Consider the following 14,142-nt stretch of genomic DNA (forward strand, 5'->3'; position numbering starts at 1 on the left):
GTACAAGTAGGGATGTTGGATCAATATTTAAGACAGGTATACGCTCCTGTCAGTGAGAGAATCAGGGAAGAGAGAAGCTTCCTTGTTTGAAATTAGATATTTCTTGTTTCTTTTGCAGCTGATGATCTTAAGGCCTGTTTAGACGATCCAATATCTTGGACAGAGATTGATTGATATTGATGGAATCTTGTTTTGCTTTGAGCTTGGATCGTGTAAACAATCATCCACGAACTTGGCCCAACTTCTTGGACGATAGTAGAGCATGTTCTACTTTCCATTCAAGTTTTTTCTCCCTTAACCAATCAGCGTCTTAGACTTCGTGACGTCAACAAGCAGGCAGCAAATTATGTCATTTTGTTCTCTGTTTTAATATATTTTAGTTCAAAAAAATTTATCTGTTGCGGTTTATTTGTGTTATTATGATTTTATTTGAATTTATTTAGTAATTTTAAACTTATGTAAGTATTATTTTATAATGTTGAATATGAACAATGCGCATGCGCAAGTTTTTCTTTCGACGAATCAGTGCCATACAAAAACTTGGATAGTGTCGACGAATCATTCAATTTCTTGGACAGAGAAATTCCTCCAATGTCTCGGATTCAAGAACTTGGACCGTGTAAACAGGCCTTTAGACTTTGGGGAGAGGGGAGTTCTTTCTTTAGACAAACTATAAACTGTTATTCATATTTCATTTCCTTCCTCAAATAAACTTACATTTTATAGCCTTAAAATGACCAATAATTTTAATTTTAACGTTATTTGTCTATCTCTCATACACATACTTATATCAGTTTACAGTCTCTACGATCCTTGCGAGTATGATGAACAGTGTGCTCATTTGGTGGATTCCAGATCTGTCTGTAAATCTGTGTGCGTATGTGCACCCTGGGCACGTGACATAAGAGGGCGATGTGTCCTTATTAGTAAGCATTGTTATTTATTTATTTACATTTTAAAAAAATGCTTGTACTAATGTATATTAACGTACAAAATATTCATTTTGAATTCCCTTACCATTTTATTAAAGATTGATCTAAGGTTATTTAAACAAAAGCTATTAAATAAAACTTTCTCTTACAATTAGTTGCATTTATTTAATTTAATACTTACTAATATTATTTGATTAAAAAACTTCATTCACTTCAAAAATATGCAGAATGAAAATAACTGCCGATATGTTTCAAGCACTCTAAAAAGTTTACCCATCTTCAAGACTTACCATGCGTGGATGAGAAGAAACAAATAAAACTCAAAGTTGACCAATTAAAAATGTGAAAATTAAGATGAGAAACAAAACTAGAAAAACCTCAGTAGCCGAGAGTATAAAAAACAGAAGAAGAAAAATCATATTAACTGATTTGCCCCATGTCACCACTTTTTATTATAATTTGAAAATAACAACGTCATGATTTATCAGTCCAACAGTGACCTTAGTTTGGAAAAGTTCTAAATTGGTTATAATATGGAATATGTTTTCGTTTTTCTACTATTTCAGTTATAAGGGAACGAACTCACTCATATGTGGTGGTTATCTTAGCATCAGCTCCGCGATGGGCTCTAACTAATTAATCTGAGTGGGAATGTATAATAAATCGTCGAAGCGCAATTGAATGGTGAAAGTTGGGGTTCAGTAACATTTACTGAGAGAAAATTATAATAAAGTAGCGAGATTAAACAAACAAATTTAAGAGAGGGAAGAGGTTTATGCGGCAGACTACCTCGCCTCCTACCGAGGTATTACCCACGAGCTTCGCATAAGAGAAAGAAAAATAAAGTGTAAATCAATATACATTTTTTTATTATTTAAATGCCGTGGTAATAACGAAAGTTCCATCGTTTTATTTGTTCCTAAAGTTGATTGAAAGCAAAGAAATTTCGATAAATATTTTTATTATTTCAAATACTGTACAAACCCTGTGTATCGATTTTTAATATATCTGGTCAGGGTTTTCTTAATTTTTTCCCTACCATTTAACCCTTTCGAAGGCCGTGGTAAGTATACTTACCACCAATTTTTAAAGCCCACGGTGAATTTTTTTACCACTTTCAATTTAGGTTTCCATTTGCTAATAACTTCAGCTTTGTTTAGTTTGAATAAAATTGGTAGCTTAAGAAAACGCGTAAAAGTAGAAGTCTGTAGCATTTATAGAATTTATTTTATAAATAACTAAAAATAAAAGTCAATAAAATCCTAATATGCCGTGGTAAATATACTTACCACCAAAAAAAATGGCATTAAAATGTAGATTTTTTTTTTATAAACTAAATAAGTTTTTGTTTTCTTATATCAATTACTATTTTTATATCGATTTCAATTCCAAAAATACTTTAATTTACCTTTAGTAGAAATAAATGGCCCATTAAAGGGTTAATACCTAAAATTAAATGTAAGCATGCAATAATTGCGCGAAATTATGAGAACATTGTCGACTGCCAAATTTTTTAATAATGCGTTTTTACTTTTAAAGGTCTGTAAGAATCTTAAAAAATTGTACACATTACATAAAGACAGCGTTGCAATCTACTACGCTCTTTGCGAAATATTTAATAGAGTAAACAATTAAAATAAAAGCCTCATCGAGAGAGAATTGGAACAAAGTGCCGCTGTTATTGAACTTTCGAATCATTCAGCATGTAGTGGTGTAGAAAATAGTTTTAAATCAAATGGACTTAACAGAGAATCATAGATGTTTCCTACCAGGCGTAGAAAGTTGGCAGTTCTGCATAAAGCTGTAGCTGTCTTTTTTTAAATACAAATTTGGTGAACGATAACGTCACCATTTATAACATAGGAAACTTTTAGTTGCTCTAAACTCATAAAATGTGTGTTAAAAAATATTGATGTGAATTCAGCTAAAAAAAAATTGTGTATTTGAAAAAATGTTTTTTTAACGTATAATATTTTCTTAATTTGAAATACAGATATTAAAAACAAACGAGTTTAATTAGGTACTTGTATTTCAAGAAGAAGAAGAAGATAACGGATACCCCCCACATATGACCTATGATGTCAGCTGATCATTTATTAGCAAAATGACTTATTAAAGTTAACCTAAGTCTCCATACAAGTTAGAATGTTAATTAACGAGAAGTTAGTTTAAACAGTACAGTATCACCTATCGAATTTCTTGAAATAGAATTCTTTATTGTCTACATCTTTTACTTAACTTAGATTTATTATTTGTTTAGGTATTTTATTGAGACCGTAATATATTTTTGTTTTGTGTACCTGACAACTTTGATGCGTAATTAGTTGGTTTTATATTCCATATGGCTTTGTGCCTGTCTTTGTATTAAGTGCGAAATATATTGTGAAGGAATTGAAATCATTGTAAAAGAATATAGAATGTGTCACTTAAAATCAATACTTAACGGCATTGGCTTACTTGAAATAGAATGTAAAAAACAATACATTACCATAAAATTTTAAAATTATTATTAATGGAAAAGTGCTCGATTCTGTTTTGAGACACATTTATATTTCGATACTTATGAAATATAATAGATTCACAATGTATCTACATATAATTCCGAGAACTTTTTTGTGTTAAAGACATTTCTTGTGTTTCTTTCAGGTGAAATTGCGTACAATCGAAGTCAAGAGATGTACAGAGTTGGATTAATTGCCGTGACGTGCATAATTATTCTAATTGTTGCAGTTTCACTGTGGGTGACACTCAGAAAGTAAGTCGAAATTTATATATTCATAAACTTCAAAAATAATGAGTCTGTGTGGATTCTTTTTTGCTCCTGTTCATGCTTGCCAACTTTTGTACTTTCCAAAATCAATCTTTCGAAGTGGTAGTGAAATGAAAACTCAATTTTAGACAAAAATATTTAGCTAAAGCTTAATCACACCTTCATGCATTTCACTTCACTCATCAAAAGGAGCTGGGTGCCTGAGCCAATCATGGCCTTTGCCTATTCATCGAGTCCTTAACCATAACCCTTTCGCACCGACTATCACAAATAAGTGCCAGCATAAAACCGTATCAATCAGGATAAAAAGATAAAACTGGTAACCAAAGCAGTTCTTTAGCAATTTATTTGTGGGAGGGGTTATAATTGTTTGCTTTATTTAACTCACCATTACTTAGTTCAAAATAAAATTATTTAGTTACACTTTGAACTAACATTGATTATATATATGATTAAACTAACAGTAATTAAAGTAAAGGCAAAGTAAGTCTGTCAAATTAGCAACGCCAACATTTAAGTTACTGTTTTTTATTTATTTATATCCTGATTGTGATTTCGTACGAATGCTTTTATGAATCACCCGTCCCCAAGGGGTTAATAGTCAGTGAGGTAGATAAATTACGTAAAAAGAAAAAAGATTCATATAGGAGGGGAGAGCATATACTTGTTCTTTTTGCTTATTTTCTAAAGCTTGGTGTAATAATGGATGAATTTAATAAATAAATTTGTCGACTTAATGATGTTATATCGCTGAAAAAGTGGGCTGCAAAATCTTTAGGCGTTTATATATGCATATGCTATTTATTTTTATGCAGTGGTAAATAAGATAATTCTAAATTAAATTTACATATTTAGGAATGAAATAGAAAAATGAAATTTTGCTGCTACTTTAAATATGAAAATGAAATCTTCCGGAAACTCCAGAAGAATTGGCAGCTATGCGAACTGTGTTCCTTTTTTAACTCATTAACATACCTTTTAACATTTGAGTTTCATGCGAAATATAGTGATAGCAAGCTAAAGCAGAAATTTTATAAAACAATCAGAAAATTTATTTTATGACCTTTATCAAACCTTTTTATCATAATCTATTCAATACCAGCCAACTCTTTTGAATTCTCTGGAAGATTTTATTTTTTTATTTAAGATGGTAGTAAAATTCATGCATTCAAGCTCGATTTCTGTTTTAACAAATTTAATTGAAGGTACTTTAAACTACCACTAACTTTAAATAGGTTGAGCAACCATAAGGAAATTCCGCTTTTCGCCAAAGTTTTTATTAATAGGTAGCGAATTAAGTAGTGAAGCTTGCAGAATAAAGATAATTACGCCCACTTTTTATAAGTGTCACCATGAAAATTAGCATTAAAATTGCATTCATTTAATGTAATAATTTGTATTTTTGATATGTATTCGTGGAAAAATTAATTACAATGAAAAATACTAAATTAAAAATAACTTCCTTACCACTATAAAATATATTTTTTCACAAAGCGAAGCAAGTTGGCATCTCTGTTAATGAGTTTTAAGTTCTGGAAAAAGACGAACTAAGTATTTGCCAACAATATCACTTCAATAGTTATTTCAATTCCACTGGGATTCAAATTAATAAAAGAAGAATTGATTTTTTTCTAATTTTTTTCTCTCAAGAACTTACTTTACTTGCATTTTTAACACATTGCATGCTGGCAACGTTTCTAAAAAAAATGTAATACAGCTGTTATAGATTAAAATTTTAAAAAAGTGGTAGGCAAGATTTCATAAAAGTTAGAGCAAACTTGTTTCTATAACTACAAATTCAATTTTAAAGAAAGATAGAGTACTGACTACATCTATACTAAATAATTTATGTTATGTGTCTTATCATGAATGGATAATTTCTTTGAGAATAGAGTGTAAACGAAATAGTTTTGCCACCACTTTTTAAACTTTTGTCTGGATAGTAAGAATTTCAAAAACGCGTTTTCACGTAACCCGCTTGCAATGCGTTAAAAGTAATACTTGAACCATGAACAAAAAATATCTCAACCATTTAATAGTATATTTTTCAGATCTTGTCAAGATCAAAATTTGGATGGTCAAAGAAGATCAATAACGCAAGCAGATTTTGATTTCCCTACAAGATTTTCAATAGATCTTACATCTGACAAACCACCCTCTTACGATGATATTCTTGTTAAGGAAGAAGAAGAAAATAAAGTGAGTTTATCAGTTTCACAATAAAAACGGTGTCATTGTAAAACAATAAACGAAAATAATCTTGCACTATTTTGTAAGGAATCATGTATAAAGTTACACAAAAATACTCTTCGAATTTGTTATTTGGACAAGGTTCATTATAAATTATGTTTCTTTCGCAAAATGCATTCCAAAATCTCAAATTTTGCAATCTCCGATATTTTCGGAACATATTTTTTACAATAATTAAAGAATCTACAATAATTAATTGAATTAAGTAATTTCTACTATAATTAATTTAATTAATATACAAAATTATTCATGATAAAATATGCTTCTTTCGCAGAATGCATTGTAAAATATCAGATTTTTCGTAATCCCCAACTGTTTCGAATCTGTCGGAACATATTTTCTACAATAATTAAAGAGGTTATATATATATATATATATATATATATATATATAAACATGTTATGTATACATAACATGTATATATAACATATATATAAACATACTATATATATATATATATATATATATATATATAGTTTAATTATAGTTTTTTTTTGTGTTTGGTTTCATAACTTAAAATATCGTCTTGCACTAACTAATTAGCATATTTGAGACCCCCCCCCAAATCGTAGAAATCCTATCATTAGATCAAAAGTTATGCTCGTGTGTCCGATTTTTATTTTGCGCACTGTTCTTTGCTTTTTCAGTTTTATTGGTATCAACTATGATTTTATTACTTCTGTTTATCGAATTGTATACGTTTTTTTTTTAATTTTTATTCACGATTTTTAGTTCTTCTTTTTTTATGTTACCTATTAATATGACTATAGCTTATCATTGTTTGTTTTTTGTACCAATTGATGATAAATTCTGTTAAATTTATGCATAGAATTAGATTCCTTATTTATCGCATATAGTTCTGCAGTATTATTCAATAAATTAGGATGCCCATCAACGCTTTAAGTAAAACGGAAAATAAAAATAATAAAAAAAGGAAAAAATTGTGAACACTTTATTACGATCACTGGCTACCAATTGGTCAAATGAATTTTTTTTTTTTCTGGTTTGACTCCGATAAACGCCACAACATTTCAAATCATGGGTTGCAAAAGCTGTCTCAATTGATGTTTGTAGTCGGATAGGTTTTGAAATCCTGCCTATATCCACGTTTCAAGACGTCACCTTCCTCCTTCAGTATTCGTATTTATATTAAAATCACCGTCAAGACAGTAATTATAAGTTAATAATAAAAAATATATAAAGATTATTTAAATTATATTATTATGTAATTGCATTAAAAATGCTTACTGGTGAAAATAAAAAGAAAAAACTTACTAACTTAATGCATAACAAAATTAAAAGTGAAAAAAAGAATTCTAAAAAAATTATCAAACGGCAGTGGTCACCATAGCAACGCATGTAAGGACGACGCATGCGCATTGTTTACTATTACTTTTGAACACAGTGGAAAAGTGTGAGGACATCCAATGGGTAATTACTACGCTAAAATTAACGAATGGAAACTCCATACTCTTCTGAAAATAATTTCCTCAAAAAATAAACTAATAATCATGTACTCTTTATTTTATTTTTGTCAAACATGTGTTAAGTGTCAAAACTGTAAAAATTTTTAATTAGTTGTGAAGTTAATTTGATGAAGATTATTCTGCATTTGATATTAGTTTTCAATTAAAAATAAATCTTTTTTGAATATATAAATTAATATTTTCCTTAAGTATAGGTACGTCCTTAAATCATAAAGTTTGTCAAGGACTCACAGCAAATTTTTCCTCGAATCATGGTTCAGAAATAAAGTCATTTTATGTATATATGCGTTAGAATTATATTTTATGACTTTTCTTTCAAAATTACATTTATTTGACTAAAACGAAAAAAAATTATACATTTTGCTATCACTTGAAAATATCTTTCGGTTAAGAAATTAGAACGCATGTTTTTTGAGACGCGTCATCAAACTTTACAACTTGAATAATTCAATAATACAATTCGTCAGTTGAATAACGAATATTATTTAATTTTATATTATGTAGCACTAAAAGTAAATTATGGAAGTTAGATGTTTAAAAGTATTATATTTTAATAAATTTTATTTTAATCTAAGGTTGGTTTTATCCAGCCACTTTTTTAAGTGATTTTTAAATAAAATGAATTTGAATATCTCCTTTTCGAGCAATTTTATACCTGAAAGTGACGTTTCGTAGGTAAATCGGGGCATTTGTCCATTCAGAAGCCAATCAGATTCCACACACGCGCGTGACGTCACTTACAGGTATCCACTTAAATATGATCTAAATCACATGGTTAGTCATTATCATGCTATTTCTTCTCACGCTGCAAGTGCCCAATTAACTTATTTGAAATTTAAAGTTGATTGAACTTTGTTTTTCTTTTTCAGATTGCGAATCCCCCCAATTTCAAAGATGCTCTAAAGCACTGCATGACGGCTAAAAGATTACTCAGACAAGTTTCAGCTCCAGCTGGAGTCGTACTTCCGACGGATTCACCGATTTTGAAAACTGAAAGCAAAATAAACAAAGAAGTTTAAATCAGAAACAAAAGCGTGGCGTAAAATCTCTCCAATTTTGTCGTACTAGGGCACCTATTATAAATATATAAGTTGGTAAATTTTGTTGCTTCCATATGTTTTAGCAATCGGTAGTTTTATGTGGAGTTTGAACAGTAAAAAATATTGTTCATATAATAATAATAATAATAATTTTATTGTGAATGCTGTTTGTTTAGAAGCAGTAATGTTATTCAGTGAGTTTTGGTACGAGTCTACTTCTTTGAAAACATGATAATCACTGATGTTTGTGCAAGCAGTTCTACAAGAGCGTTTTTGTATTGAAAAAGAAAAGCCAAAATATGAAGGGGAAAAAATATTATTGCTAATTCATTTCACGACGAAAATTTTATTTTTTGTATCATTGTGAAAGTTTTCTCATTCACATCCGAGCTGCAAATATTTTTGAAGCATTTTGCCTCTTCGGGAGTAGCGAATTATATATGCATTCTCAGGGTGGCGACCATCAAAGTAAAAAATGTATAGTCCAAACTATTTCTTAAACAGATTATTTGTGAGGGAGAAATTAACAGCTTGATAACCGATTAAAATCACCACTATTTAGTTCAAAACAAAAATTATTAAGTTAGATTTCAAACTGACGTTGATTAGATATTTTAGAATTAAAATAGAAGCAAAAAGAAGTCTGTCAAATTAATTTTCCCTACATTTAAGCTACCGCTTTTTATTTATTTATTTTCAATCTGGTTCTACACGAATGCATCTATGACTCGTCCATCCCAAAAAGGTTAAGCAAAAACATTATGTTTGAAATTACTTTACTGTACTACACTGAACAACTAAGATGTGTATTTATGCTTATATCCGGCATATGATTGTTAACACTTTCTAGAAAAGTGATATTTAAAAGTGTTGTGAAAAGAAATTGTAAATATATGAATAAAAGCTGTTATTTGTTGAGTTTTATTTTGAACTAATAAATTTTGTGTTGTTTTCTATATACATTTTTAATAAAAAAGGGAGATTTGTTCCTCGCGCTACACGTTAAAACATCAAATAAGGGTCGATTATCTAAGCGGCGCTTTTGTAAGATAGAAAAGCAAATAATCTTTTTAAGATCGAACAATTTCATTTCTACTTTAAATTAAGAAGTAGTGAAATATTTTTGACCTCGAGTTATAAGCAGTTATATTGGTTGTTGCTGTTGTCTTATGCAAATGTCAATACTAATAAGTCTATTTTAAAGCAAAGAGGAGCTTTTCTTCTTGTTTTCCAGTGGCGCCATCTATCGCCAAAACTCGACTTCTGCCTTTCACATACGACATAGCCCGTTTTACAGGAAGGACACATTCACACACCATCCACACATCTACAGATCGTAATTTTAACCTGAAACAGAGCATGATAAGTCTCCGATCCGGCACCCCCAGAGACATTGATGGGACCTGGGAGGTCTTTGTTACTCCAACAGATTTAGCTTGCACCTGTCACCATTTTCTACACGGAGAGTCTTGAGCCGGCGGAGATCGACATCTCTTTCTCTATAACATGGGCCCAACGCCCTACCAATCAGGGTATCCCGGCCTGAGCTGTTATATTTATATTAGTTATATTGTTTGTTAGAAATCTCACAAAAGTAAATAATGTTATGTATAAAAAAAATCAGGACTAATAAAGAACAGCCTTCCGAAACAAATCAATAATTGTAGAAATAATTGAGAAACAATTTACAGAAATCCTAAAGGTCAGCCTAAAATATTCAAGTTGTAGTAAAGTTGCCATCAAAGCAAGTTCAAATTTTCATAATTTAGCAACCACTTAAATTTACATAATTTTCATCATGCGCGTACTTTCTCTCTACGTAATACACCTCTTTAGATAATTATTGTGATCGAAAATTGATTATTGTGTGAAAGTAGAGCAAAGTTGGTATCTCTGGCGAATGTTGAAGGAAAATTTTGTCTCCCGTGCAAAGCATCAAAGATAACTATTAAAAAATTCTTTAAGTTTTCTGACGATATTTAATGGTTACAATGCAATGATTTTGCCCGAAGAGAAAATTTTCTGTAATCACTATGAAAAATTTCTCATAGTTCAAGGTTGCAATAATCTAGAAATTTTTTTAAGTGAAGGTATCTGTACATGAATGCAAAAAAAAAAAAAAAAAAAAAAAAAAAAAAGCTCAGGAAGGTTTTTGTACGGCTCGGTTGGATACTTGAACGCAACATCATCGTGCTGCAACGTTAACCCGCTAATCGCAACCACGTGATTTGGCCCAATCACGTGATTTAAATCACATGGTTGATCTTAAACACGTTTTCTTCTTAGCGGGTTGCAAATACCCAATTACGAGTTAAATTCCAACACTTTTTAGTAGCTTTGAGGTATTAGCTTAAGTAACACTTTTAGATTTTTTGTCCAGGTCATGGCAACCTTAGATAAACGCCTTAAAATATAAAGTGTTCCCCTTGTTTTTTAAAGGTAGAGAATTTTCAATCACACTGTAATTTTTTCATGAGATAAAATATGAAAAGAACTATGTAAGGTGCAAGAGCACCTTACATAGTTCTTTAATCTACTGAGGTGCAATAGCACCTCTGTATATCAATCAATGCTTTAGATGTTCTAGACGATGTTGAAGGAGAACAGACAACTAAGTTGACAATTGTCAAATTTTCATTTTGTTACCTCGGCATCAGGCCTCGTTACATAATAAAACCGGTCAAAACTCTTTCCTGCGAATATCTCAAGATGATGCAAATATTTATATTGAAAACGAAACAGGTAACAAGGTCCCCATCATTCCATTTTTGTATTGATGAGGATTCGCAAAGAGCAGTGAATTTTTGAGTGGAATATAAATGGTTGCCTGAAAGCGACTAGTATACTATTAAAGTAAGGAATAGTAATAAATAATATGGAAATACTTAAAAAAGTGAATCGAAACGCCTTACATTTGGTTACGATGACTAATAAGTTCTAACCATGGATTTCGTTTAAATTACGAAATCTGACGAAAACTCCCAGAATAATCACCCTGTATTTTTTTCCAACGCAATTATACTCATTTTTATCAAAACATGCGTGAAGAAGAGATGGTTGGGATTTAATAAAAGTGATCTCAATACTATTTTAGACAGGAAATTGATCAAAATTTGAAACTTGCTTTTCTAAGTTCTTAGATTAAGAAAAAACTAATTAAAGCATTAAGTACATTGTAACTATTTTTGCTTATAATTTTAAAATTTACTTTCCGAAAGATAAGTCCCTTTTTATAAATTTATCATTAAAATCCCAGTACCCTTCCGTTAAAGGTGGCCATTTTGGTTAAATTTTTGTCGTCAAATCACACATCGAACATAATAATCAATGAATAATAATCGCTGCACTTTTAATAATCAGATACGTGAGATCCACTGCCCGGTATACATTACACAGACTTTTTTTTGAGGCTATGCTATGTGCCACTGCCCAGTATATATTTTCCCGGTTTACCCTACACTGATGTTTATTTAAGATTAAGTGCCACCACCCGGTATACCGAACACTTAACCTTTGTGTTATAAGATTAATTGCCCCCGTTTGGTATACGCTTGTTCGGTAAACCCAACATTGATGTCTTAAGGTTAAGTGCCATTGCCTCCGGTATTCCCTATTGTAACCTTTATGAGGTGAAGGGTTGTCTTTGTCCCAAATTCGCTCACGACGATTTGGCAATATTTTACGGCCTCCATTAACGGAATCCATTTTATTTAATTATTTACCATCTTTTTTTTAACCGTATAAAGCTCAGTTTACAAATTGTAGCGAAAATGTAAGAAGACTTCCGAAAATTGCCATTCTCAATTAATTTTCTGTTTTTTTTCTTCATATTATTATTTTTATTTTTTATTAAAAGCTTCGTCCCAATAATAATACTCAATACTTTGCATGGTTGGGAGCAATAAGCATGCTGTTTACTGGCAGCGGCAAAATGAGAAAATTTCCGCTTTATTCATACAAGCCAAATTTTTGTATGGGTAACTTTATAAACAAATTGGTTGCCCTAAAAAAAGAACAATTATTCAATGCATAATAAATGTTTATAACTGTTGGACATTGCCTTTCACAAAAAACTTGCTTGCCTTTTTTTAAACGTAAACTGTTTTCATCAAAATTTTTAAATTGAAAATGATTTTAAAAAATTTGAAGCCCTTAACATTTTCTTATAATTCTTAGCAAATAAAAAAACCCAATCAAGTAACGAAAAAATAGCATCTATATGACTAAATTGTTAAAAACTATTATTTTAACCAGCTCTATCATTTCCTAGATTTAATAGATCTCTTTAAAAAAAAAAAAAAAAAAAAAAAACTCCTTAACGTTTAAGAAAAAACTTATACTTTTAGCGTTTTTTCCAGAAATGAATTTATAATAAAAATTTAAAAAAAACTAAATTATAGGCAATTTAGACCTTTATAATGAAAACTATTTATTTAGCTAAATTTAGCTAAATATTTATTTAAAAAAGAAGTAAAAACAATGCGATAAAACAAGTTTCTTTTAAAACCATTCTCAACGTTTATAACATGCGGGATAAGAGCATTTCTTTTTAGTTCAAATTTCAGCATTTTTATTTTCATTTCAACGAAAACTTTAAGAAAAGAATTTCATGTATTAATTAGAATTGAAATGACATGTTTTTAGGAGCAGAGAAAAACACACTTTGTCTTGCAAACGCAGCATTGAGCAACCTTGCAAACGCAATTTAGGCATTGAATAAATTTAAATTGGATAGGTACTTTATTTACGTTGCACTGGATCCATGCAATGGGCTATAAATCTTTTGAAATTCGATGATAAGTTGAAAAATTGATTTTAGTTATATATATGGAAAAGCAGACCAGAATGGAGAACCTGTTTCAAAACGTGTTTTAAGAATAATAAATATTTCATTAAAAGAGTTACAAATGTTTCTATGAACAAATGATAATTTTATATTTTTAAAAATAAAATGATATTTTTCTAATAACAACCAAAGATTATATTTTTTATTACAAAGAATTATTGTCTTGTTCTATGTTGATAAGGCAGAACGTGGTTGTACGGAAAATTGATTAAATGGAACACATAAAATGCAAATGTAAGAAAAATACATTTTTCTTTATATATATATGTAGTTTTAAGGGAAAAAGAGTTGGTATTAAGGGGTTTTACCACTCTGACTCAACTTACTTCCCAGTTCTGCAGTACGGGTATATGATATTATCTATATCTAAAAAGTGCCAGTGCATTTATTACTTATAGCCTTGTTTAAACTAGGTGAACATTTTCAAACAGCTTAACTTTAAAAGAAATCATAAATCTTTATTGCAAATATAAAAGTAAACTGAATGGGTTACCTTACCATTTCACTAAGAGAAAAGATTCAGATTAAATAAGTAAGGTCACGCCAGAAATATGGAAAGGAATATTTATTTATACAAAGCTAAAGACAACTAAAGGTACTTTAAGCATGAACTAACAGTAGTTGTAATATATAGGAATTATAAATCATATAAAAAAAACTCAGAAATTATAAATTACACATCGAAAATCACGCACACCAGCTCAAAAAAAATCTCGATTCGCAATCAATTTTCACTTTTGTGAATGTTTTATTATACCAATAACATGTGATACTTATTTTTTTACAGAAATCATTTATAAAAATATAAGTTACAATT

The 14,142-nt window shown here is 29.9% G+C and overlaps 1 protein-coding gene across 6 annotated transcripts in view; it reads left to right on the forward strand.

Moving 5' to 3' along the window:
* LOC107443408 (uncharacterized) overlaps positions 1–9,403 on the forward strand; it is a 73,109-nt gene extending 63,706 nt beyond the window's left edge. For 3 of the 6 annotated variants that reach the window (XM_016057262.4, XM_016057261.5, XM_016057260.4), the window contains exons 5-8: positions 795–926; positions 3,579–3,687; positions 5,742–5,901; positions 8,309–9,403. In XM_016057262.4, the coding sequence (XP_015912748.2) occupies positions 795–926; positions 3,579–3,687; positions 5,742–5,901; positions 8,309–8,458 (551 nt within the window). In that variant the 3' untranslated portion in view covers positions 8,459–9,403. The remainder of the gene's footprint in view (positions 1–794; positions 927–3,578; positions 3,688–5,741; positions 5,902–8,308) is intronic. The other 3 variants (XM_071179619.2, XM_043044288.3, XM_071179617.2) reach the window with 1 other exon arrangement.
* The last annotated feature ends 4,739 nt before the right edge of the window (positions 9,404–14,142 follow it).

The sequence above is a fragment of the Parasteatoda tepidariorum genome, chromosome 1 (genome assembly GCF_982258835.1).
Source record: "Parasteatoda tepidariorum strain Cologne lab strain chromosome 1, Ptep-v5.0, whole genome shotgun sequence".
Lineage (NCBI taxonomy): Eukaryota > Metazoa > Arthropoda > Arachnida > Araneae > Theridiidae > Parasteatoda > Parasteatoda tepidariorum.